Source organism: Patagioenas fasciata, chromosome 14, assembly GCF_037038585.1.
Source record: "Patagioenas fasciata isolate bPatFas1 chromosome 14, bPatFas1.hap1, whole genome shotgun sequence".
Taxonomy (NCBI): Eukaryota; Metazoa; Chordata; class Aves; order Columbiformes; family Columbidae; genus Patagioenas; species Patagioenas fasciata.
The window spans coordinates 12,231,661-12,257,765 of NC_092533.1; the positions used below are offsets into that span (position 1 = coordinate 12,231,661).

General features: G+C 40.1%; 1 protein-coding gene across 3 annotated transcripts in view; it reads right to left on the bottom strand.

Moving 5' to 3' along the window:
• The window catches only part of GABRB2 (gamma-aminobutyric acid type A receptor subunit beta2), a 134,598-nt gene extending 109,302 nt beyond the window's left edge, over positions 1-25,296 (bottom strand). For 2 of the 3 annotated variants that reach the window (XM_065849106.2, XM_065849105.2), the window contains exons 1-5: positions 24,449-24,754; positions 24,174-24,291; positions 23,107-23,336; positions 22,886-22,977; positions 21,802-21,869 (exon numbers count right to left, since the gene is read on the bottom strand). In XM_065849106.2, the coding sequence (XP_065705178.1) occupies positions 21,802-21,869; positions 22,886-22,977; positions 23,107-23,183 (237 nt within the window). In that variant the 5' untranslated portion in view covers positions 23,184-23,336; positions 24,174-24,291; positions 24,449-24,754. Of the gene's footprint in view, positions 1-21,801; positions 21,870-22,885; positions 22,978-23,106; positions 23,337-24,173; positions 24,292-24,448; positions 24,755-25,065 lie in introns of those variants that run through there. The other variant, XM_071814793.1, reaches the window with a different exon arrangement.
• Positions 25,297-26,105: the final 809 nt, after the last annotated feature.

Below are 26,105 nucleotides of genomic sequence, written 5' to 3' on the forward strand. Positions count from 1 at the left end.
AATCTCCATTTACAAATACCATTTCTACCATGGAGCAGGCTGAGAAATTTATTATGTGGCCTTTTTTGTTTTTAATTAAGTCTAGTAGATTACTTTGAACTGACCACTTTGAGTTTGGGCAAAGATAGAGATGAATTACCAAGAAAATTACTGCAGCACGTGGCACGCTGGTATGATAGAACACATGGCAGAATCCAGGACCTTGCGCAGTGAGGAACAAAACCTCTGCCAAAAGCCTGGCTGTAACCAAAACCGAAATCCAAAAAAAACACCGCTAACAAAAAAAAAAAAAAAAGAGTCAACAAAATTAAACAAGCACATATCATAATCTGTCTTCCAGAAAAGTAGAATAGTAGCTTGCAGTTTTCTAATTAAAGTTTTAGGATTTCCCACAAAAAACACATCAAAAGCATCATCAAAAGAGATTACCCTTCTTCATTTTCTTCAAATCATAAGAAAATCTTAAATGTTTCCTATTCACAGAACACCTTGAGAACTGTCCCTGCTCACAATTCTGTCTCCATGACGGGAGGATGCAGATCAACAGAAATTAGCTGCATGAACTAACAAACTTTACATTTCTATTTTGTTTTCTGTGTAGAAGGAAACACTTATGCCTAGACAATTTCTTTCTCTAATACTGTGTTACTTCAGAGATAATGTCAATGAAATAGTGCATTGTTAGAGGATAATGGCCTCCTGCTGCTATTAAGTGTCAAGGCACAGCCAAGCCGTATATTTGCCAAGCAATGGATGTTAATCCTTTGATAGTATTCTACTACAAAGGACGTTTCCATTATACTGAATAGCGTATGTTGACTCAATCATTTGATCTGATACCTGCTATTGCAACAGAGCAACAGTCGCTCAAACATGCTGCTCTGAACTTGCAGCATTTGAACTGACTCCCTACAGAACCCTGCAGCATTTGCAACCTTTAATATAAGCCTATAAATCTCAGTCAAGTCTCAAATAACACTAGGTATATGTTTTTATGGCCATTTTGTAGATAGACAAAGTAAGACTTTACCCACTTTATAGTACGGCTTAACAGAACGACCAGAAGCAGAAATGGAGAAATATTTACCTTAAAGGAGATGTACGCTTTTTACTATTTGGGTTTACAACCATTCACTAGCACATAAAATCCTGGATGTGTTTTTATATCGGTAGCATGAAGGGCTGATGTCCTTTCAACCTTCAGAATGAGGTATGTTGTATGCCAAGAAAGAGGGCATGGAGGGCATGTGGGCATCATATTTCAAAGATTTCAGGTTCCTAAAAAGGGTAGACTGCTTTTTTTCCTTTGATTCATTGTTCATGCACCACTCCTGCACAGTGGGGGCCTCAAAGCATAATAACTTAACTCTGAGATTTGTTCAAATCTCAGAAGCGTGACTCAATCACTGCTTAAAAATATTTGTTTTCTGAATTTCTGCACCAAGAAGAACAAGCAATGACTTCCAAAAGGGCTTGCAATCCTCCACCTGAGGGAAAATCAAACTATTGGAGCAAGGTTTCACATGTCCATGGACTGGCTGTATCTTCAGACATATTTTCCATTTTCTTTAGGTGGAGTGCTGGCTCAGCAACAGCCATCCCAAAATGTATAACGAAGCAAGGAAGTTGCGCTAACTGTTGGACAAAGCTACTGGAGAAAGAAGTGCTTACACAACATTTGAAGACAGTGCAAAGGTTCTTCATACTAAAATGGAAACCCATCAGGGAGTCCAGAGCCATCTGGGCTAAGATCCTCAGCAACAGCAGTGGCAACTTGACTCTTGTTGCACAACCAACTGCCAGTAAAGGTCTGCTCAGTGCTGTAGGCTGGTTCATGGCAACAAGTGAGGTGGCAATGGCATCTCTCCTGGGACACAAGACAGCTTGCACGCTGGTGATGCAGCTGTAGCCAAGAGGCTTTTCAGAGTTTCCAGTATCAAGAAACACAAGCTGAAGAATCTGAAAATTTCTGTGCCTCAGTTGACAGCCTGGTATTTCAGTGTTGAATAAGCATCTACAGATTTAGGAAAGTCCTACCCACTGGCTGGTTTCCCTCCTTCAGCTGGTTTCCTAACACAAACTTGACAAGAGTGGATAAGCACTGCAGTGTAACGCAAACTCAACCGTGATTAGTTTATGGAAAAACATAACTGAAAAGCAATTTACTAATTAAAGCAATGATTCTCCTGTGGTCTGGATGAATATAGTAAAAAATTAAACTTGCCTATAACTCAGACAGCAGGCAATTGAGAACAAAAAAGGCACAATGAAAGCTCTATTTCACACTTTAACAATTAAAAATATCTTGAAATATGGGAGCTTGAAACATATGCATAACCACAGCAAAATATGTATACAGACAGTCACCGGAAGGAGAAACAAGATTGTTCTAATGATAATCATGTTCATTTCAGGAGTCCTCTACAGTAAAAACTTTGTGAAAGTGTTGACTTTTATTAGCTTGCTTCCAATATTTTATTTTGCATAGTGTAATTGTCATCTAGCTACCTCTAATTATCTGTCATGGATTCCATGTTTAAAAGTAGATATTACTATATAGCTTATATGTTTCCTTTTAGAAGCTTCACATTTTATGGTATCTGACAGAACTCTGTTTATTACATTATATTTCTTTTGATTTATATTTGAATCATGAGTAATTTCTCAAACCTGTCACAAGTAAACCTATCTATATAAATCAGTAATTCAGAGGTAACATATGTCATCAGTGCCCATCCAGTTCAGACCAGGAAACTGCATACATGTAAAGCCAAGTCCTCTCAAGGAACTCCAAAGCATAGAACCTTGAGTTTTTAAATTTTTTTCTCCCATTTTTAAGCTGGGAGAGCAGGCTAGGCCCGGGCCATTTTTAACCTCCTCTCTCCTTAGGTAGCCTCCCTTCCTCATCTGATGGTCCAGTGATTATCCAGTAATTTGGGCACTAAACCTCAGTTAGGTTCCTCTGCCTTCTACAAATTTCTTTTGTGATCAGGAACAAAACACTTAAGACATCCTGTAAATTAAGTTATATTTTCCTGCTGGGGGAGGTGTCTAAGTACAGGGTCTAAGATCTGGACATGCCAGAGTTTAATACAATTTAAATAGAAATCTATAGATTCTTAAACTTATCTCGGCAGACACTGAGAAACCATTAATGCTCTGGAGGTAGGCCCAGATTGCTTGTGCTGCATGTTTGTGTCTCTGTATGCCTGAATAAAGGATTGTTATTTGCTTCTTTATGCTCCCTGTGGCATAAGGTACTGTGGTAGCTAAAGTAAACAGCACCAGACTTAAAAATTGATCCTACAGTTCATTCTATGTTTTCCTAAAGGGCCTTTCATTAGTAGCACTCAAAGAGTAAAAGCATAATTTACCGTATGTAAGGTAGAGTTAATTATCCCACATTAGAGCCCCAGTGACCAATCTATAAAACGGTCGGTAACATGTTTTTTAATTGCAAAACCACTTCCTATCTTCCTTTTTTGTTTCCAGAATGATATGCAATTTTTCTTGGTAATTTATGCCTGCCTCATAAAAAACGGACCTGATTATCTTCAGATAAACACTGCACTACTAATGTCAGAGCTTAATAGATGCTAAGGAGGTGCAAAATCCTCTTTTAATTTTCATGAAGTCTAAATGACCTTACAGAAAAGTAACATTTTCCACTCCTGCACTGAATTTTGCACATACTGCGAGTGAAACATTTTATGAAAAGGTTCATAAGTTGTTAGTAATATTTCTGCATAATAGATAGGGCTATCCTGGAGAGCCCTAACATCCTAGATCAAGAAGCTTCAGATTCTGCTCTAAGAAAAACAAAAAAAATCCATAACAACCCCAAACCACAGGCAACCCCACCACAGAGCAAAGGTGTAACAGTCCTGCAACAAACATGAACATTTTCTGAAGACATCATACTTGTGATGAGAGAATTGCACACCTATCATCAATCCACATTCTCATGACTAACTTAAAATAAAACCTTAGTCAACTACAAACAACACTCCTAAAATACCTGTCTGACCAGCAACTTAAATATACTGTTAATAATCATAACAGGGCAAGAGAATAATTCATTAAAAACTTACATGTTAAGGATATTGCTCTTTTTGGTTCCTTAGTATTTAGCAGAGTCCTGTTCTATATAATCATGAGTAGCAGGTTCATCTTAAGTCATAACCATTACTCAAATATTTGATTTGAAAACTTCTGACATTCTTCATACAATGAAAACTGAAAAATATGAATCTTTTCCCATTCCACATTAAAAGGTATGCAGCAGCACAACTACAAGAATTATATATTAAAAAAACAAGTGTGCAGACAATGTATTTTATCATCATTTGATTTTCTGTCCATAAACTTATGCTTCTTTAAGCAAAATAATAATATAGTTTCCTTTAATTAAGGGATATCATGATCCTCCTGTAAACCAAAACATACTTGGCACAGTAGAGGCATGCATAGCCTACACGTAATGGTGTTGGGCTTTTAAACCCGCCCACTATACTGATAGGTTGTGTGACCTTAGTATTTTTAACCTTTGGATACTAATGGAAAAAAAAAACAGACGAAACTAAAACTAAATAGTTGTATTACAGTCCAGTACAACAAAAATCTCACCACCAGGTCATCTCAGTTGGCTATTGCCAACTGATAAGGTTGCAGAACGAAGCACCCTCCGAGGGTTGTTACAGAAGCGTTTCAGAGGGTTCAGATCATAATCTAGGCACTTTTCCTTGCAGATCTGTCTCTCTTTTTAAAAAATTCCTTGTGTATATAACACCAAAATAGATAGATACCTTTGATGATCCTGAACACATGAAAACTACTAGAGAGGGAAAAAAAACCTCTTTTGTTCAGAGACCTATTATAATGTTACTACTTGCACGGCTGCAACTAAAACAAAGCTTACCAGAATTATTCTCTTACACATACTTCTTCTGACAAGAAGAGAGCATTGATGAGAATTGAACTTGCTCATTTAAAAAAGAAAAATTGATCACAGTACGTTATTTTCATTTTTCTATCTCATACATTCTAGAAGGTTCAAAGCCCTTATAACAAAAACAACTTAAAACCTGCCATTGCCGCAGAAATGCTTAAGTGATATTACTAGTGTATTATAGAAAGAAACCCCACAATATTATCAGTATGTACTAGTCAAGAAAGGTGCAAAGGCAATGTCAAATGTTTCATTTTTAAAACATGGTAATATATTTTAATGAGGTATCATAAATTCCAAATGTATAAACTTATGCATTGCCATATACCAAACAAAAAAATGAAAGTCAGGAGGACACTTAAAATCAAATTGGTGACCACATTTATGTAGTTGTAAATAGGTTCATTTAGACTCAATGCCAGTGCCTCAAAAATCTCAGTTGAAGACTACACCATTCAACTGCTCAGAGTTGCCAAAGCTGCATCTTCCCACAGACTTTCATCTCGAACAACAGAAATACTGCTCTTTATACTCAAAGCTGGCTTTCTCCACCAAACAAAACCATCAGTTCTGGCTGATTCCCCATATGCTACCTCTTGGTCCTCTCACATTGTGGTCCTCAGTTAAGTACCTATCTGTATCTTCTAAAACAGGTCCCACTTTTTCATCCAACTTCTTTAAACCGACTTCCTTGGTGCCATTTTGCACTTCTCAGCATCAGCCAGGTGACTTCCTACTTAACGTAGTACACCTGAATTAAAATGTAAACTCACAGACAAGAACGTGTGCAATTATGAGTAGAGCAGAGTAGAATGCTCCAGAAATTACTGTTCCTCTCAGCAGAAAGTAGAGATACTTTACATTCTAAAAATCAACATTTTGTCTTTTCTCTCAACAAGCGGTTCATACAACAAGGTTCAGAACATGGCAGATAGACAAGAGAACAACACACTTCAAAAGAAGAAATCCCAGCCCTCAAGCTCTGTGTGGTTCCGACGCACAGATACATACCCATCAAAGACACTTCAAATTCATCTGCTTCTGAGAAGAACCTTGCAAATTTGAAACCACACATGCTCGTTAAATCACAGCTCTCATTTCCCATCAGAAGCTCCTTAACAGTCTGTCTATGCAAAGGTGTGAGGAGCCATTTGTAAGAAACAGGGAAGATGCAGGAAAGCAAACAGAAGCACCTGAAAATAGGAGGCAGCAGTTGTCAGGTAACAGGCCCATGCAGAAGCAGGGGGAGCAAAGGCAGGTGAGCTGCAGAAACAGCCTTGGTCAGAGGCTTAAAGCAAAAAGCCAACTCTCAGCTTTTCAGGAAGGCTGGCTAAGGGGTAGCAAGAACAAATGGAGGACCAGAATGTCACTTTAGAGTACACCCAAATTACACATACTTCATACTCTACCAAAAAAAAGGACTTCATTCTTCCTATATACCTCCCAATTTACAAACAAAACACACAGTCAGAAAGGAAAAGGCAGAGTTTCCCAAACAGGTAAGAGCTCCACGTTAAAGACTCTGGAAAAAATCCTCATCCCCAAAACATCCAAATAAACTAAAACACGAGGACAGAAGGGTAACACAGTTGATGTGGTCAGCAAGGCCAGTTAATGCATAAAGTAAACACATTGCAAACTGAGATCTGTCTCCTTACTCTCATCACATCATGAATCAGTTATTGCTCACAGCAAGAAAATAACGTTACTAATTTTAGTTTGTTTTGTTCAACTTCATTCATCTCTTGAGCTCTTGGTTCACTTGATTTACTGACTGTCATAAAAAGTAAAAGTAGAATTAAGAAACAAACTACTTTTGTGACTACTAAGTATCAGCTAAGTAACACTGATGATTGACATAAAAGATAAGGGTTGCTGCTCTAAAATTAGTATTTTGTAGTTTTTGGACTAATCTGTTTTCATTCTTATTTCTTGGAAAATATTTCCACTACGATATTCTGACAAAGCAGTATGGAAATAAATACAAGATTTTCTACCGCGAAGATTATTTATGAAATGGAACCAGTCAACATCAATGTTGAGAAATGGATTATAGCATGCAGCTGTGATCTAGAGGAACTGTCCATTACTAAGGGAGTGCTGTTCTCATATGAGTCACTTCAATTATAGAGATTTTTTAAAAAAGAGTCTTAAATCCAAAAGGCAATTATTTAGATACCTAAACCTTCTTGAACCTCCCTTTTCCAGATTGCGAAGGTCCTTTCAAATGACAGTGATTTTTAACTGCTTTGCAAACACTAGGATGAATTCTGTGCCCAAAAATTGATCTCTTCAGGTGAAACGTTTTAATACACTACATGCTTCTGTCTTTACTCTTACTCTGCAGTTCAGTCCTGAGAGGTAAGAAGTAATTCCTGAAAAGCCAAATTCCCATCATCTCCAGCACATACCATAAGGATGCCACACAGGTATTGGTCCCTGAAAAAACATGGGCTTAAAGCACAGATTGACAAAAACAGGAGAGCTGCGATAGAGCACTTGTTCTGCTGATGATATGTGATATAGTGAACACAATTTTTCTCCAATTGCTATCCATGTATATCCAGTGACTTCCACACACAAATGGAAGATTTTTTTCTTTTCTTTAAGACATTTGCTACATTATGTCAGCCAAGCTCTCAGCCCCAAATCAACGCCTTCCTCCCTCTTCCCTAGAAGAAACTGGTTCGAGCTTCACTGACCTCTAATAGAGTAATTTTTTCACCTTGCAGCGCCAAGAGACTACACAGCGTAAATTCAATAATCTTGAAAATGTTCAGTTTGGATGCAAATGATAACTTGCATGAGTGCTTGCCTGCAAGGGTGGCAGTAACATATCTCTGTTTTTTCTAGGAACTTCCCGGATCAGGCCACCACAAAGCCAGTAGATGACAGTGGTTGATTGAACCTTCCCATGCCAAGTAAATTATATCACAGATGGTTTTGTATTTTCCCCAGAGAAAGGTGTCTTTTCCATCTTCCCACTTGGCCTCGAGCGTACCTGGCCACTGTTCCATTTAACGCACTCAAACTGCTATACTGTTATATATTCTAAATGTAACGCTTCACAGCAAGGTAAAATGTCTAAAAATAATGCCAATCATATATGGAAAAAGTCTATGAAGTCTGATGACTGTAATCAAAGTATTTCTTAAACAAAGCCTTAACTCAGGAATTGAGAATTTTAAATACATTAATGACTTTATTTCATACTTGCTACTCATGAATCAGCTTTGATCTGCTAAAATAACATTAAAAAGACATTCTTTCCAATCTCAAGATTTTTATTTCTGCGTTATAAACAAAATGCCTCTTTTGTTAGTATTTAAAAATGACATTAAGATGACACAGCAAAGTGATGTGGGTGAGAATGTGTGGGAAGCTGATCAGAAGCACAATGAACTTCTTGGATGTTCAGAGAACAGCTGATGCCTCAAGGGAAATCTGGAAAAAATATTCTGCATAGAAACAATTCTGCCTATATATCACATTTTATCTTTCTCTCCTAAGGTTCTTTATCACTGAGAATATTTGCTGAAAAACAGATTTTCTCTCTTGATGGTTGTCTAATCTGCCACTTACAACTCCAGACATAATCCTGTTTATGACATTACCATTAGTTACAATGGAAAACTCCCCCACCTCCCAGCTATAGTCAATTTTGCAGACTGAAGCCAGGATGATCAAAAGGACACTGTTCATCAAAGCACTTACAAGCTTAACTTCTAGCACATGCTTATGTCTTAAAGGATATGTGTCCTCAACAAAGGAAGATGTGAGGACAGAACACGCAGAATTGCTTTTTCTATCTTGGTAAGTGCTCAGGTTGCCATTATTGCTGCAGTCAGTGTCACGATGTAACAGCAGTGCCTGCTAGATTAAGGCTGACGGTCAGACATTTACACACCACAAATTCAACTTTACATTTTTTGTTTGTTAACATTCTTACACCTGCCGAGCCATTGATGCTCAACCATTTTACTGTATCAGCCAGAATAAACAAGAGACAAAGGGAACTGAATGAATGGGAACTGCTACCCACTCATAGAGGGGAAGAGGAAGAAACAGGCACCACAGAGTCAGGACAAACCGACAGAAATCGGTGAACAACAAACAATAAGAACGAAATGAAACAGTGGAGAAACAGATCAGCTATGATGGGAAGAGGCTTGTGCTTCAGCTGATGTTCAGTACAAAGAAGCCTATGAATGCATTTCAGCTTTCATACATGCATTAGCTGTGTGCTTGTATTATCCAACATTGTTGTGGTCAAAACCGCAAGTAAAAGAATACGTCAGGAAAGCTCATGAAGGGCAGAACAGTCACAAGAGCTGATTTTATCCCAGTAAGCTACCCCTCCCTAGATTCGTTCTATAATTGGTAAGAAAACACAGACTGTTTTCAAAATGCAGAATGGGCTCCCAAACATGCTGCCCACAATAATAGGGACTCAACCTAAACCAGAGACTGGGGGGTGAGAAGGAACAATTTCTATTGTGGTTTACCATCCTACAGTGAAAGCAATCAGAGCACCTCAAAACTTACAACTGGACTATCACACAAGGCTTTAAAGGCCACAATTGTCAAGAAAATGTCACGTCTTTTCACACAAAACAGGGCACGCTGGAAGAGTACCATATACCAATCAAAATCTCATCTGTACCTTTTTAAGACAAATTTAAATTAGCCCTCAGTTATACAGCGGACGTTACAAAGCGTATGAACGTTTCAAATTCAAAACCAACTCGATGTTTCATAGTCTTAATATTACTGACAATTGATGATTCAGTTAAGGGTGCTTTAATATGAGAAGAAAGTTGTAGGAAATGGTATATTTAAAATGGAACGATATATTTTTCTCTTAAAAGATCCAGAAGACCTATATCAAGACTGTAGTAAACCACAAAAATACTGATTTACAAAACCCCGTCCATCCATAACCTACTTTCAACTATCTTTCTCCATTAAGCTTTCTCTTATCTCTTACTTAAAAAAGGAAGGTAAGGGAAAGTTCAAGTGCATATTCTACTTATGTAGCTCAAACAACAGCAGTAAGAGCATGTGGTTTCATAAATATATTTAAAGACTCCATAAAGAATATACTCTCTATTTATTACTGAGGAACACTTCAGTAACTAAAAAAATTAGAAATGGGGTGGCCTCTATGAAATACATATATGCTGCACTAAAACCTGAAGCTCAATAGCAACTTAGGAGATGGTCTAAATGAACATTCTCCTGAAACATAAACACACCATAATATAGACTCTCTCTACTGCCAAAAACAAAACAAACCAAACCACCACTCCTAGGCCATATCTGACAACCTAATACGATCACACAGCAACACAGCTAGACACCATTACCTTGATGAGTCAGCACATAAAAACCTAGAAGCCTTGAGTTCTTCTAGGTTGATGAATGCAAAAAAATGTTTAAGCTGTGCAAAATAATTTCTTATGATACATTACTGTATAACTACCTGTATCACCGTAACAAAAATCAACTTAGTACATATAAATATATATGTAATACACATACGCACATTCTTTCTTTTCAAAAAGTTTAACTCAATAGATAATTTAAGTTACATATTACATGACATGCTTCCTTACAAAAACAACTGTTGCCCCATAATACTGACCAAACCAAAACCTTTTTGGTATACAAGCGCAGCAATTTTTATTGAAATCTCTTATTCTGACTCCTTACTAATTACTGCCTTCTTGCATTAACAAAACTGTTATCCAGCCTGCATATTATTGTAGCATAGATGTCTATTTCTAAAATGTCAAATGCCATATCAAAATTTCATTCACCATTGTGTTCTCAAAAAGTCAATTCAATTATAAAGTTAATCAACATTTCATTCTACAGTTGAGACTATGCATTACCATTTACCTTACCCAAGACGATTTTATAATTCGGAACAAAATGCTGCATTTTTATTCATTTAACTTGAAGTAAAAAAGGATGCCAGAAAGAGATTGATGTAAACTGATGTCTTCCATTTATAAGCACGCAAAGTTTGGCCCTGATAAGAACTACATGAGCCTCCTAGTGCTGCCTCACCAATGCATTTGTTTATGGTACAGACACAAGCCTAAGAGTAAAAAGGTACTCTTCTATGATTGGACTCAGCTTTTAAATTTCCTTAAATCAAAGATGCCAGCAAGGTGTTATGACTTTCTGGCTAATAAAAACTACCAAGTACATCCCTTCACTTCAAAAGAGCACCTATTGCACAGCAACGATTTTGGAGACTACTACGTTATATGAGCCCCATTGTATTGCATTTCAAGTCATTTAAATACCCACAAATCTTCTGTGAAAACAGGGTAGAAATAGCCTCAGTGGAAAAATCAGCATCAGATTTACACATTTTAAGGATTCAAGACAAGACTTGAGTTCACAAATGCATTCTGCAAAGTCCATGCACAGAGGTGGGTACTTTTAACTGCATTTTTGAACGCAGACAGTTAACTAAAATTATTATGGATTTCTCTGTAAGTGGTCACTTGTGTCACATAATAGTGGATCAATGAAAATTGTATTCATTTCTAGGCATTTACACTAACAAGAATGATTATAGTTAAGGGTCTCCTGGCATTTCCATTACAAATCTATTTTTCTGGGACTTATATTTCAGCTATAATAATCTATTTTTACTGAAACTTGATACAAAAGGTCTCAGCTATGCTTAGCCCATTAACCGCTCCCACATCTTTGAAAAGGTTTCTTTCAAAATTAAAAAAAAAAGAAAGTAATTTTGCAAGTCATTTCTCTATCTACTGAGGTTGTTAAGCATTTTATCCTGAGCAACCTAAGGTAGCATGTACTATAAGACACGAACATTACATCTCTAATTCTATTAGGAGTGGAATTTCTAAAAGCACCTCACATTGCAAAGTATCAGTGAAAAAGACCACCAGGACAGTATAACAGATTGAGAGTTCACTTAAATTTTAGCAAGATTTCAGACTGATTAAAAGGCTTCTTTGGGTATTTATGGCCTTACATGATTAGGGAAACAATGTTGCAAATAGTTGCAAAATGCTGCTTTTTGTTTGTAAATATGGTGCGCATGTTTGTTTAATTTCCTTCTTCCCTCTGCACTATCTAAAAAAATAAATCATTTCATTAAAGGAATAATAAAAGAGTTTCACTGCCAAATTACTTAATTTAGAAATTCAGTCTACTGCACCTTCAAACTAATTTTGTTTCACTTAAATTTTATGACTCCTTCAGTGCACCTCTCATCAAACATGGATTAACGTCATTTCTCTGACACCCCTGTGGGAGCCAACAGAGCCTGTTGGGTCAGCAGCCCTTGAAAGAAAAAAACATCCACAATGTCCTACAACTCCTTTGGAGCTGCAGGGTCTATTAACTCAAAAATACACTTTGTCTAAGAAACAAATTTGGATTACACAATGGACCACAACAGCTTCTGGACTATTGAGCAATAACTGTTATGCAAATTACAACACATATTTACCCTTATGGACCATAAGGAAAATATTTCACTACTTTCACTAATATATAATATACATATGTGTGTGTATATATATATATATTTATTACAATATACCTTTTTAAACACCTATACAGAAGACAAACAATTTTAAGCACTAATTTTACTCAGTTAAGCAGGAAGAACCTCTGTTCCAAGTATTAAAAAACAATTTAAATTTCCATTAAAAAATAAAATTCACCTACAACAGAAACTAGGAGCAGATTTTCAAAAGGGTGAATGGCAGTGAATAGCTTTTCAAAAGTCTTCAGTACCTGATTCAGATACTTGATGATTAAATGTTTTAATAAGCAGTTCTCACTGCAGAAAAAAATGCCTTCAGTTCCTTGAAAGCTCCAGGAACATCTGGCTACTCCACAGCCATACGCAACAGAAAAAGTTGAATGAAAAACACTTCCAAAAATCTAAACCGCAGAACCAGATTTTTCAGACATCCCAAATACAAGAAAACCCACAAACTCATCTGGAAGACCTTCTTCGCATCTCAAATGGGTTTGGCATGACCTTTACCCAACTCTACACTTTCTGCCCCATTCTTCTTCAAGTCATATTAAAAAGCAAAAACAACCCACACATATTTAGAGCATTTTGCACATAAGGGCCCTTTGCCCTGTGTCAATCCAAAACAACTTTTCAGGAAAATTATTTGTGATTACTCATCTCTGGAAAAGGTTAAATTCCCAAGTTTCTGTCATCGACTATTTAGTTTCCCCCTTCCAAAGATCTGTACTGCACTACTACTCAGGATGGAGCTGAGCTGTTCCAGGTGAACAGGTGTGTTCTTCCCACTTCAGCCCATTCAAACACCTTCACAATATTTAAATCTCATTAAAAAATAGATAAAGCTGGTAGGCTTAAGTTATGCCTAACAAAGTCACGGCTACTGCAATTCAGAAACATTTTCAGCAACGGAGGAGAAGGTAAAGGATGTGCTGTCAGACTTTTGTAGGCTAATTCATGACATGAAAGACCCCTGTGCTTGGTGCTCTGCAACCTGAATATTTCCACTCAGAAGCACCAAAGGCTAATAAGCTGTCTGAGGTTCACTGCACCCAGGCTACTATGCAGCAAACAATTAAAAACCCATGACCACGGGAAAGACATTCAAGAGCTGCAATCAGGACACTCAACTGTGAAGGAAAATTCTGGGTTTTAATTCATTTTCACAGAATTGCTTAGTTAATGGAAATGCCTATTCATTAAAGAAAATAAAGAACAAATAGTCCAGAGAGCAGGCACTGGAACAAGCACTTTCCACTTCAAGCAGCTGGATTTTTTTAATACGCATTCATTAGGGCAATTTAATATACTACTCTTGTCCAAGGCCAAATTTCCTATAATTTTTTCTTCTAATTGTTCAAAACTTACAGAGCTGAATTTGTCTTTCAGCACAACCACAATGAATCACTGGTTTGTCTACAGGAAAAAATCAGTGTAAATACTCCCAACTGCCATACTTATTACAACAGCACACACTTGAAATGCAAAATGCATCTCTCAGAAGGGTTGCTTCTTTCCCCATGTGGCTAAATTCTTACTATATGAATACTGAAAAATGAACCTCTCTGACAGTATTTACATAATAAAAATTAACAGGATTTAACATTGATGGAGATATACAAAAAGCAGCCTGAGATAGACAGAAATAGCATGGTATCCTTATTCTTTGGGAAGTATTTACACACTCATTTGCAAAACTCATACAAAAAGGACACATGCGGTAGATACGATTCCAAATCTGGGAGAATCTGTGCATTGGTTAGCTAATTAGAAAAAAACAGCCAGACAATTTGCATGCAAAGATATTCACTGGCGAAACCTATGAAGTGAGAGCACTGCTACTTCACAGCCTGGTCTTCAGACAGGTAAGACTAGAGCTGTAAATCTGCCCACTATAGCGCTATTCTTAACAGCTTTGTGTTATACTTGCCACTATATGTCCACTGTACATAGCATTGCTGTCAATAAATCTGAGCGGGGTGGGAATCCCTATAGAAGCATAGTAAGAGTAATTATTATTACTAATAATAGTAATACAATGAAGCAATAAGGTTGCTTCTGTCCTGTTTATCTTTTTGTCAATCCACAGCATGCCTACAATTTAAATATATCATAATTGCGCACATTCATTTAGTTTTAACTTACAGATTGCATCCATTCATAGTAGCCATTTTTTCTGTATTAATAACATTTGACTGTTTCTGAAGTTCTTAACTCTGAAGATGCTATCTTCCACCACTCAAAAGAGGCATTTCAAAAAATGCCTCATGGATGAGCACCCTCCTTTGAAATGATGGAACTAAGTCTTGCTTACCTAATTCATACAAGCGCTTGCAGAGACCTACAGCATTAACCACGAAAAGTCGACAAGGAATCTGGATTACTTCCGGAAAAATAAAACAATTATTGCTATAAAAGACTGTATTTCAACACCGTTAAATACTAAGGCTCTACTATAAACCTTGCAGAGGGCTGCACAGGGTATGAGGATAAAAATGGGAGGGAGGAATAATAAGGATTTAGTCATGGTGCACTAACAGACTTTAGAGTCACTAAGAAGCACAAATACGACCATTGGAACAGTTTAAACTTGTAACAAGTTTGTAGAGCACAACATAAAAATATTTCATTTTACTACATTGCTCATCTATAAAGATTTTATGTGATTTTCAATGACAAGTTATGAAATAAAGCAGCCTATAGTAGGAGCTAACAAAGTACACTTCATGTTCATTCCCACGCTTCAGCACCAAGACACTGCCCATAAAACATAAAGATAAATGTATCTTTTCTTCTATGGCAGGAGCCAAATTACTTAAATATTTATAGGTCAGGGCTTTCTGAAAACAAGAAGGCAATAATTATTAATTCAGTTGTACAAATCACCTCCAAGGCAATCTCTTTAAATTACTGACAACCATCCCCTGGTCTGCCGAAACGACGGATCACTTTGAAAAATCATCACCACCAATGAAACAAGACAATTTTCTGCTGATTAAAGAGTTGCAACACTATAGCGCACAAGAAAAAAGAATGATGTAATGCTTCTTAATATACACAATACAGATACACATAATGTATATAAACACATATTATTGCTTCTGAATTAGCTAATAAAAGTAGTTACAAGCTCACTATATTCCTGTGTATATGTTCTAGAGCAATCATTTCATACTGTAGCTACATATATTCTAGCAAAACTAACATAAAAACGTCAGTCCACATGTAGCATACCAATAGGAATGCTTGTTTTGGTCCCCAAGAATAAACATTTTACTTGAACGTGGGAAATCTTATTTACTTTTACATACCTTAAAGCTAAAAAAGGAAAAGGCATGAACTGGAGACATGTAGTAACAAGAAATGAAAGGCCATACTAACGTAACTTACTCTAGTTCGAAAATTAATGTCTTGTGATGTTATCCCAGACAATAATTAAAGGAATAGATGAATCACAGAATCACACAGAATCACAGAATGTCAGGGATTGGAAGGGACCTCAAAAGATCATCCAGTCCAATCCCCCTGCCGGAGCAGGAACACTTAGATGAGGCTACACAGGAATATGCTCAGGTGGGTTTTTAATGTCTCCGGAGTAGGAGACTCCACAAATCCCCTGGGCAGCCTGTTCCAGTGTTCTGATACCCTCACAGAGAAGTTTCTTCCCAAATTTAAGTGGAACCTTTTGTGTTCCAGCTTGAACCCATTAGCCCTTGTCCTATCATTGGTTGTCACCGAGAAGAGCCTGGCTCCATCCTCCTGACAACTCACCCTTTATGTATTTGTAAACTTTAATGAGGTCACCCCTCAGTCTCCTCTTCTCCAAGCTCAAGAGTCCCAGCTCCCTCAGCCTTTCCTCACACGGGAGATGCTCCACTCCCTTAATCATCTTTGTTGCCCTGCGCTGGACTCTCCCCAGCAGTTCCCTGTCCATCTGGAACTGAGGGGCCCAGAACTGGACACAATGTTCCAGATCTGGTCTCACCAGCACAGGGTAGAGGGGAAGGAGAACCTCTCCGGACCTATTAACTACCCCACTTTCAGTAAAAAGAGTTCTCAGTTCTAAGACACACATAACCTGCTCTGCATTCACGGGAGCCTCTGTAGACACTTCAGTGTGAGTCAGTAGTGCACAAGCACAATAATTTGGTGAGAGCCAAATTCAAACTGGCTGTTGAGAAATGCAGTTTTGTGTGAAGCAGCATATGCATCTATGGCACAGGGGAAATAATAAAACCAACACAGTCTCTAGCAGCAGGAATTATTAAGGATTAGGGAAGCAACACCTTCCCAATATTTCTAGTATTTCCTTTCCAAAGCATTTTCAGCCCTGTCCTTTCTTTATTCTGTCAATTAATCATGTACAGCAACATGTACCAGTAGAATGGATCAAAAAAAGAAGTTATTGCTGACAGAAATAATTTTCCTCACCTCTTTCTGTAGCATTGTATATAGGACACTTTTTCCTGGTTTATGATTTTCTATCTCTTCATTTTTCTTTACCAGGACTTTTCCCCTGAGTTTTCTGGTTTGGAACAGCTCCACCCTATTTCCTTACCATTTAACTCCCATTTCTTTTTATATCATGAGCCATCTCCTCCCTTTTCACACATAACGATAACTGTTGCTACTTGAGAGGTAGGCACACAGCTCCTTTTGTTTTCATAATCTAAGCACGTGTTCTCTTGAGCTTTGTTGATGTCCCCTACTGAAAATACCTTGAGAAAACAGAGATTTTAAGAAAACCAGTAGTGGGTCTCTATTATCAAAGCAACCGAAAGTCAGAGGTCTATCAGCAAATTACAGTTGTGCCTGTGCTTCCTTAGACTGAGAATATTCTGATCTATAAGTATTATACTTACTATTTTATGCAACTTTGGCTTATCTCAAATATCAGTGAATATAATATGAAAAAACGTCCTTTTTTTTTTAACAGCTTTAAATTTATTAGGTTCTGTCGTGTAAAAATTGGTATACACTAATAAGTAAACTTTTCCCTGATACATGATAACAGCTCCTTTGTTTCTCCAACTCCAACTAAGATAAACTAATCTATTGTATCTATTTAACTCCACATACACATACCCAGTCCACCTGCCAAAATCTGTACAATGGTAAGCGAGTAAATACTTTAAAGTAAATAAAGTGTTCAGGTTCCTCTCTGCACAACCCAAATGAACCACATCATGAATAGTTATATTTAATTACATATACAATCCACCACTTCAAAAAGTGTATATTCCCTGAGTAAAAATACATATCCATGAACCATTTCTTTCTCATTCCAAGACATCCTGTAATAGAATCCCAGAATAGCCACAGACCAAGGAAGAGGAGAGAGAAGGGGGAGGAAGCGCCTATTTAATAGGAAATAAGTCAAGATACTGAAAACCACCACTTGACCAATATCAACCACAGAAACCCGTATGTCTTACCTAGATTCATCAAATGCACAACAATTTATGCAGAACCTTAAGTGCTATCTAGGGAAGAAAATTTATTTCTGTACTTCTTAATCAACCTGTAACAATTTTTTAAAAACATTTTAAGAGGGAAGTGTTGGGAGGAAATAGTCGAAAACTAAAACTAAGAACAGCCTTGGTTGCTGTGTGGTCAAGGGGTCTACTTCAATAATTACTATGGAGATAAACGTGGAAATGTGACATCCCAGTTAGCACTGGTTAGTAAAGAAAATAAAAATAAAAATAAAAGGAAAAAAAAGAGGAAAAAAGCTACCATTAAGCTCTCTGGAGATACTATTTTAAAATGAGTAGATAGTATTAATGAAAAGGAAGTCAAGAAGAAAATTCAAGTACACTAAGAAATACTTGGAAACTATCTTGAGAACATTTCATGAGATTCACTGCAACACAGTTCATCTTGTGCGAGATCAAATTCATTAGGCCAGGAAAAAAAAAAAAGTATTGGCTTTCACATCTACTTTTTTTTTTTTTTTACCATTGTTACCCAAATAAAAGAAACATTAAGAAAATCTACAGTATAAGTAGCATAAAGCACACGCTCAACAATACTTCAGGGCCTGGTCCAGAGAGGTGAGTGGAATTAGCCATTATCATTTTTGTACTGCATAAAATCATTACCTGATATAAATTATTTCTTTGCAAAATACAAAAAAACGAAGTCCAAACAGTCATGACACTTGTCAGCAACCACATATGCCTGAATCTCTCCTCTCATGCATTCAGTGCATCTCCCACAGCTGGAGATTTACGTTCATAAGTACAAAGCCATTTTTGAAAACTAAGATATATGCCAGTTTGAGTTTCTGACTGCAAAAGGTTAAACAGCTTCCAGTTCCAACTCCATTGCATACAAAAAATATTTGGAAGGCATCTGTAAAGCCTGTTACACAATGAGGTTTTTATGATGTGAAATATTTATCATCTCAAAGAATTCAAAGTGAACAATAATGTTCTTGAACATCATAAACACACATTTACTTCCTATAGCATTGACTCTAAACTCTCCTGTTCAACAAAGTACAAACTTTATTATTCATTTCATGACATTGGTGACAAGCCTTCTGCATGCAGAGCAGCGCATATATATGGTAGATGGAATGTGTCAAGACTGGAAGAGGAATATAAGTATGATAATTTTAAAGTGAGTTAACATTGGAATGAAGATAAATGATCTCAAGCTAAATAACTATGCTTGTTTAGCCTTCGTCCCAGGGCAAAAGTTTGATCCCATTAATGTTAATACATGACCCCAGGCAATGATTTGCCTTTATCTCAAGTCAGTGGTGTTCGCCATGACTACAGGCAAAGCAAGAGCAAGCCCTTGGCTCAGAAAATACGTCCCTAAATAAAAAAGATTGTTTCAGTGTTTCTCATCTGAGAAGGCTTTACATCAGCTAACATCCAATGGTATTCCTCCTGGTTTCTACCCCAAATTCTGGTGATTGCAAGGAAAAAGGCCTTGTATACTAAGTATTTTGTTGTCTGATTTCATGTCTCTCTTCTCATTTATTTCAGGTCTGTCATGGTATATTAGTACTTGTTGTACTATACAGATCATTGTAGAATGAACTGTTACATGTTACATTTTGCAGTTAAGTAGATAAGGAAAACAATCTTGGTTTGGAATCCCTTCTGAAACCGTAAGTGAAGGAGGAAGAATAAATAAATAGGGGGGAAAAAAAAAAAAAAAAAGGCAAAATACCTTGTTTCCAGAAATAGGTAGCTTCTTAGAGTAAAATAAACCCAAAGCTTAAACGCTTTAGGGAAATGTGTGGGACAAAATTGCCTATACATTCCCTACCTCAACCCCCAAGTTCTGCAGATTGTGAGAAAAGTATTTTCAGACTAAGGTCAAACATTTCATTATAGAAACACAATAGACTAACTACAAATACTAAAAATAATCCTCAGTTTTGTAGTTAGTCTGTGTCAGATCACAGTATTCTGATGTCCATTCACCTTTAATTAGAGATCAAATTTTAGAAATTACTGACAGAAACAAAGATGATTCACAAGAATATTCAGAATCTTTTCACAGGAAACAAAAACATTTGGCACTACCTTCCAGTTCTGAAGAGACGCGAGGATATAACACTGACCCAGTAGATTGCAGTTCCTTCAAAACCCTCATCATTCCCACACTGCTCATTGCTAAGAAATAACTCCACACATCCATCTCTCTCCTAACCACAGTTATTTCAAAAAGAAAAGCAAGTGGTTTAAAATACAATGCAATTTTTTGCTTCGCACTTAAAGCTTATAAAGGTAGAATACTAAATTAAAAGTTTAGTGAAAGAAAGTTTTTTTAGCCATTTCAAAATATTTCATAATTAATGTTGCATAAGGTGAAATTGTTCAGAGTTTTCCTGGTACCTTGAAAAAGAGCAATATCAAGCTCTCTGTCACCAAGGCCTCCCAGTCTCACAGTACAACCACCAGTAATGTCATTCTCAAATTAGGCTGAGGGCTGGATTTTACATTATTAAAAAGCTCCTGTACATCACCCAATGCAGCATGAGAACAAATGTTTGCCAGTTCATTCAGTGCAACATGTCTGAGAACATAAACATGCCACCCAGGAATTAAACAAAATATTTTAGTATCAGGACGATATGAACACAACTGATAACTTTCAAAATATTATTTTCAAATGCAGCATTACAGCTACAGTACTATCCCTAAATCACATTTGTATTTAGAAATGTTTCCTTACAACTTCTTCAAAAAGAATGGAAAGTTTGTTTCAAACAAATATTAGTTACTAGTGACAGAAGTTTAATGAAGACATCTATTTTGTACCAGTTATTGCTACCATGCTTCAGTGTCTTTCTTTTGTCCTTCTTGTATAAAGCCCTAAGGCCAAATTCTATGTCCTTAACCAAGGAAGATGTAAGTTAAGATAAAAACTTGATCACAAACATCTCCAAATAAGAAAAGTATGTGCGAGAAAAGTTTCATCTAAACCAATAACAGCTTCTTCTGCAGTATGAATCCCAGTTTTGCCAACACTTCATTAGTGTCTGACATCATGAAAGCAAAACATAAGTTAGTGTCATTATGCGATGAACAAGCTCAGTACTTCAGCACCCTCAGTTCAAACCATTTGGAGAGACAAACGTATTGAAAAATCATTGATTCAGTCATGACCATCCAAAATAGTGTCAGGTTACAAAAAAGCCCACAACTGGTAAGCTTTGGATATACAGAAAAGTTTTGTTTGGTTGGTTTTTTACATTGAAAGTGCACTGCTAAGACTAAGCAGCAATTTATTATTATTTTTTTTTTTAATATCGTGACCAAAATAATCAAAGCAAGCAAAGGCATACAAACAGGTTACCCCTTAAACCCTCACGCCCGTTTCCCCGGGAACCCGCGGCGGGGCTCACGCTGCGCGCCCGCCCAAGCGGGGCGAGGCGCGGCCCCGCGGGCCCGGTGCGCGGGAGCGGCCCTTCCGCGCGACGCCCGCGGAACGGCAGCGCGGCCCGGTGGCGGCGGGGTGCCGTGCGGGCGCGGGGCCGGCAGGGGGCGCCGTTGCTCGCGGCAAGGCGGAGCGCGCGGCGCCTCGGGAGCGCTGCCGCAGGAACCGCCCGCGCGGCCGCTGCTGCCGCCCCGGGGCTCCCACCGGCCCCAGCGCTGTGGGGGGCAAACACGACTCTCCTCCCGCCCCCCCCAGCCGACCCTTTAGGAGGTGGAGCGCTCCGCCCTGGCAGCCCTCCGGGGCAGGACGCCGCACCGGGTCCCCGCACGCCCGCGGGCACTGTTCTGCCTTGGCAAAGGCGCGGGAAGCGACAGCCGCCCCCTCGGAAAGCAACCACCCCCGACCCCAAAATACTCACCATATTGACTTCTGAGACCATATCTATACTGGCAATGTCTATGTTCATGCCAACAGCCACTGGGGGACCTGCAAACCAACAAGATGGTCCTCAGTGTGATCTCTAAGAACTTAACTCATTCTTACCAGAGTTAGCAGGACTAAGGTAGCATAGAAATGAAACCATATTTAAACAAAACCAGAGTGGCAGGAGGAAGAAAAAACAAAACAGTCTTCCCCGCGCCTTGACTCCCCCGCCCTCCCGAGAGCAAGCCAACGGAGGCTCCCACCGATCCGCGGGGAACGCGCGTTCGTACCGGGTTCACCCTGCGCGCCCCCCGCCAGCTGTGGCGGTGTTTTATGTAACGCACACACGTGTGAGCAGCGGGGCTCGCCGCGCTCCGCCCGCGGGTGCGCACCCGGAGAGGCCCAGGCGTGCAGCGGCTCGGGGCCAGCCTGGGTCTGGGGGTACGGGAGCTCTCCCGCCCCGCCCCGCTTGGGAACGCGGCTGCGGCTTCGGCCTTCGCGGCCGCGACCCCACTCGCCACCCTCAGCCCTGTGTTTTGGCGGAGGGGATAGCCCAGGGGACGGCAGCCAGTGAGCCCCGCGGGGGACGGGGGGACACCCCACAGCGAGCACGTCCGAAATAAACTAGTTCGAAGTAGGAGCACGCAGGGGGTTAAATGGCATTTTTGTACCAGTTAACAGCAGTACATCTTGTACTCAAAAATAGTAACTGTGATCACACGCACATTAGGCTGAGAGGAGCAAACGCTGGGTAAACTTAAGAGATTTGCATCTCGATAACGTCAGTTAAACAAGGGTTTAATTACAGGTTAATAAAATATCAGCACAAAATGAATTAATAAAGTATCTCAAAATGAGGGATCGATTACAAATATGCAAGAGACTTAAGTGACCACATTAAGAGCATCCTGTGGTAAGAAAATAGAGTAACAATGGGCTTAACTTTGGATCAGCTCGAGAAAATGGCAACACTCACCCCCCCAGAGCAACAGCACCCACAACACGTTTAAAACGCACACACACAAAAGGTACACAGCCAGGATATGTAATCTTCCCTCATTCGAAAGCAGTCAAATTACCTCCAAAATCTGGCCTCAAGCGAATATCATAGCCTTTCAGCAGCCTATCCACGGTCTCTTTTACCAGTGACATATTACTAGGATCATTGACACTAAAGAAAAAAAAAAAAAAGAGAATACTACGTTATTTCTTAATTCTCAGATCCAAGCTGTACATTCCTCTCAGCAGCAGCATGCAGTGCAATTCAAAGTAAAGCAAAAGAGATACCGTCATCACTTACCTCTGTGCACACACCACGGCTATTATTAAGGGGAATGACCAAATCCCAAAGTAACCCTTTTTCCGGACTCTCAGCATCCCTTTAGCTTTTGATATGATTTAGGGTTTCAGTGAAGAGAAGAGATCCAACTTATTCTGGCCAGTGCAGTAATTCTAATGTGAAGCGCATGCGCACGGCGTACCACAACATCAAAAGGAGCAGTGGTTGCTGCTGGAGATGGAGCAAATTTCCTTGCCAAAAAAAAAAAAAAAAAAAAATTAAAGGGGAAGAAGGAAATGCATTCTTTAAAAAAAAAAAGTAATCCACAGGAGGACCAAGTATATTTTTGTTGTCCTTTTTGTTAGTAAATAATATAAATCACAACAAGGAGAGAAGTTTTAGGAGTTGCAGGGTAGGTACAGCGGCTTTGCAACCTAGTTTAAAGGGGGTTGGGGGCGAGGGCTGGACGGACTCGGATTAGACAGAGGGGGGAACAGGTTAAAAAGGGGAATGCACGGCGTACGTATGGTGCCGGGGGCAGGTAGAGGGGGAAGGGGGCAGTTTAACTTTTTGGTCCCTGGAAAGAACCGCCTGAAGCAAGACGACGTGCGGGCAAAGGAGCCAGCGCCTGCAACGGGGGCGGGCGGTGGGGGAGGAGGGGAGATGGGCGCCTACAGTATTTCTCATAAAAGAAAAAAAAAAAAAAAAAAAAAGACGAATAGTTTCTTGTAAGAGGGTATTAGGCTGTTTTCCCCGTTACTGTGCTGCCAGGCGCTGTTGTAGGGGCAAAGGCACTGGGGACGAAGAGGGTCGCCGGCTGCCGCCGCCGGTTCCCACGGGTCATTTGCTGGTACTTGAGGGGCGGGCGCTGAGCCCCCGCGGCCCCACTCCCCCCGGCCGGGCCCACTGGCGCATTTTCCATACATCGACCGATCTTTTAACCCAGGGATGCAAGTTCCTCAGGTAGAGCTAAACCTGAGCACGGGGCTGGGCGAAGGGGGGGCAAGGGGAAGAAAAACACCACCCTAAAAGGCAGTCGAGCTTTTAGTAACCATCTAAACCCGATGCAGATTCATAAGACCACTTACCTTCGTGGGTAGAACACCCGAGCTCTTCAAATGCAGCGTGTGATCCAATTAATGCCACGGAAGAAACCGGAGACGAGCGGCAAGCTGATTTGGGGATGCTTTGAGTGACATTTAAATCCTGAGCAAAATAAAAAAAAAAAAAAGAGATAGGAGAGAGAGAAAGAAAAAAACCAAAACCTTGAAAAACAACAAACACCGGAGTTAAATTATTCCTCGCAAATCTGTCTTGTGCTCGTAGCTCCTTTTACACCTTCACCTCCTCCTCATGCACATACCCGCTCAGCCCCGCGGATCTGCGCTGCTTCACCGAGCGGATCTGGGCGTGCACACGTCCTCGGCCGGCCCGGGCTGCGCGGGGAAGGGATTGGGAACACTTGGGGCGTCAATTAACAAAAGAAATTTTTAACTCGCTGCAGGAGGGTGGCGAGGAGAGAATGGAAAAAAAAAGAAAAGAGAAACCCGCGGATGGTTTGGGGGAAGGGACAAGGGTGAGGGTGTAGCACAGAGAGCAAGGCGGGCTGGAGAGCCCTCTCGCTCCCCGGCACAGCTCGGTCCCGCACGCACAGTGATTCGGCGCTCGGGAGGTCTCTGCCCTGCCCCACCACCCCCGAGCCGGGCCGGGCCACCCCCTCCTTGCCGCCGCGTGTACTTGGCGGAAAGCGGAGGCAGCCGCCCCTCGCGGCCGGAGCCGGGGGGTGCCGTGGATGCGCACCGCCCCGACTCCACACACACACGCACCTCGACCCGGGAGCAGCAACAGCCGGGAGGTGTGCAGGGCCGAGGAGTGTGGGGGCTGCCCGAGAGAAGGAAGAGGCGTCAGCTCCCCGGGAAGGGCTAAAGGAGAAAGGGCTGAGGTGGGGGCGGACAGGGAGGCAGTGGGATGAAGCCTCACCTGGGGTAGCAGCGGGGCGGAGACGGGGGCGCTGCCGCCGAGAGACGGCAGGGCTGCTGAAAAATAAACGGCAAAACCATACAAACGCCGGCAGCACCGAAAAGCAGGCAGCCATTTAATTCGGACCGGCAGCTACCTTGCCTGGAGCGCTAAAGAGCGGGGAAGCCCCGCGACAGGCACCGCAGTGCCCACCTGCCGCGGCAGCGGGGCCAGGGGAGCCCCCGCCCCGCCAGCGGCGCGTCCTGCCGGCGCGGAGCCGCTCTCTTCCCGGAGCCGCTCGCTCCCCCCCCGCGCAGGCCTGCGAACGGAACATGTTGGCAGTATTTGCAGCAGGGTGAGCAAATCGCGTGTGTCCTCCCTCCCCCCCCACCCCGTCAATGCCTTAAAACACCGCACTGTTCCTTTGAGATCAAGTAGGTATCTACTTGGTTTATGCTTCTAATTTTTATTTTTTTTTTTTTAAGAGAGGACATCTTTTTAGGGGGTTGAGGAGAATTCTCCAAGGCATATTTTCACCACCTTCTCTCATTTGTAACAACTGGAATTACACAGATGGAGAAAAAACACTTTTCCATATGAAACAGGCGAGATTGTGTATGTGAGATAAATATAAAATGTCTCATTTGTATATTAAAAAAGAAATTCCCAGACACTTAAGTTAAAGAACAATTAAACATTTGTTTAAATTACAAGCCTTCCCCCTTACCCTCCCTCCTTCCCCATTTTCCAGCTTTCTGTTCCATGGCTGATGTTACAGATCCTCTCCCCCTGTTCACCAGCGGAGGTTTCTGTTCTCACACAGCTAGTCTGTTCACTGCCAAACTGCCTGAAATATAGCCCTGAAAGGAAGATGATGGATACTCTGTGCAGTGAATAATTTTACTTTAGATGTATTATATAATAGGTACTTTTTTTTTTCTTTTTCTCCTGTAATCATATGATAAGAGCAGGAGGTCTGCAGGTAAAACACCTTAATCCTGTACTGTGAAACTCACCTACAAGTGCTCACTTGGAACGGATACTCCCGTTTTCTGAGCTGT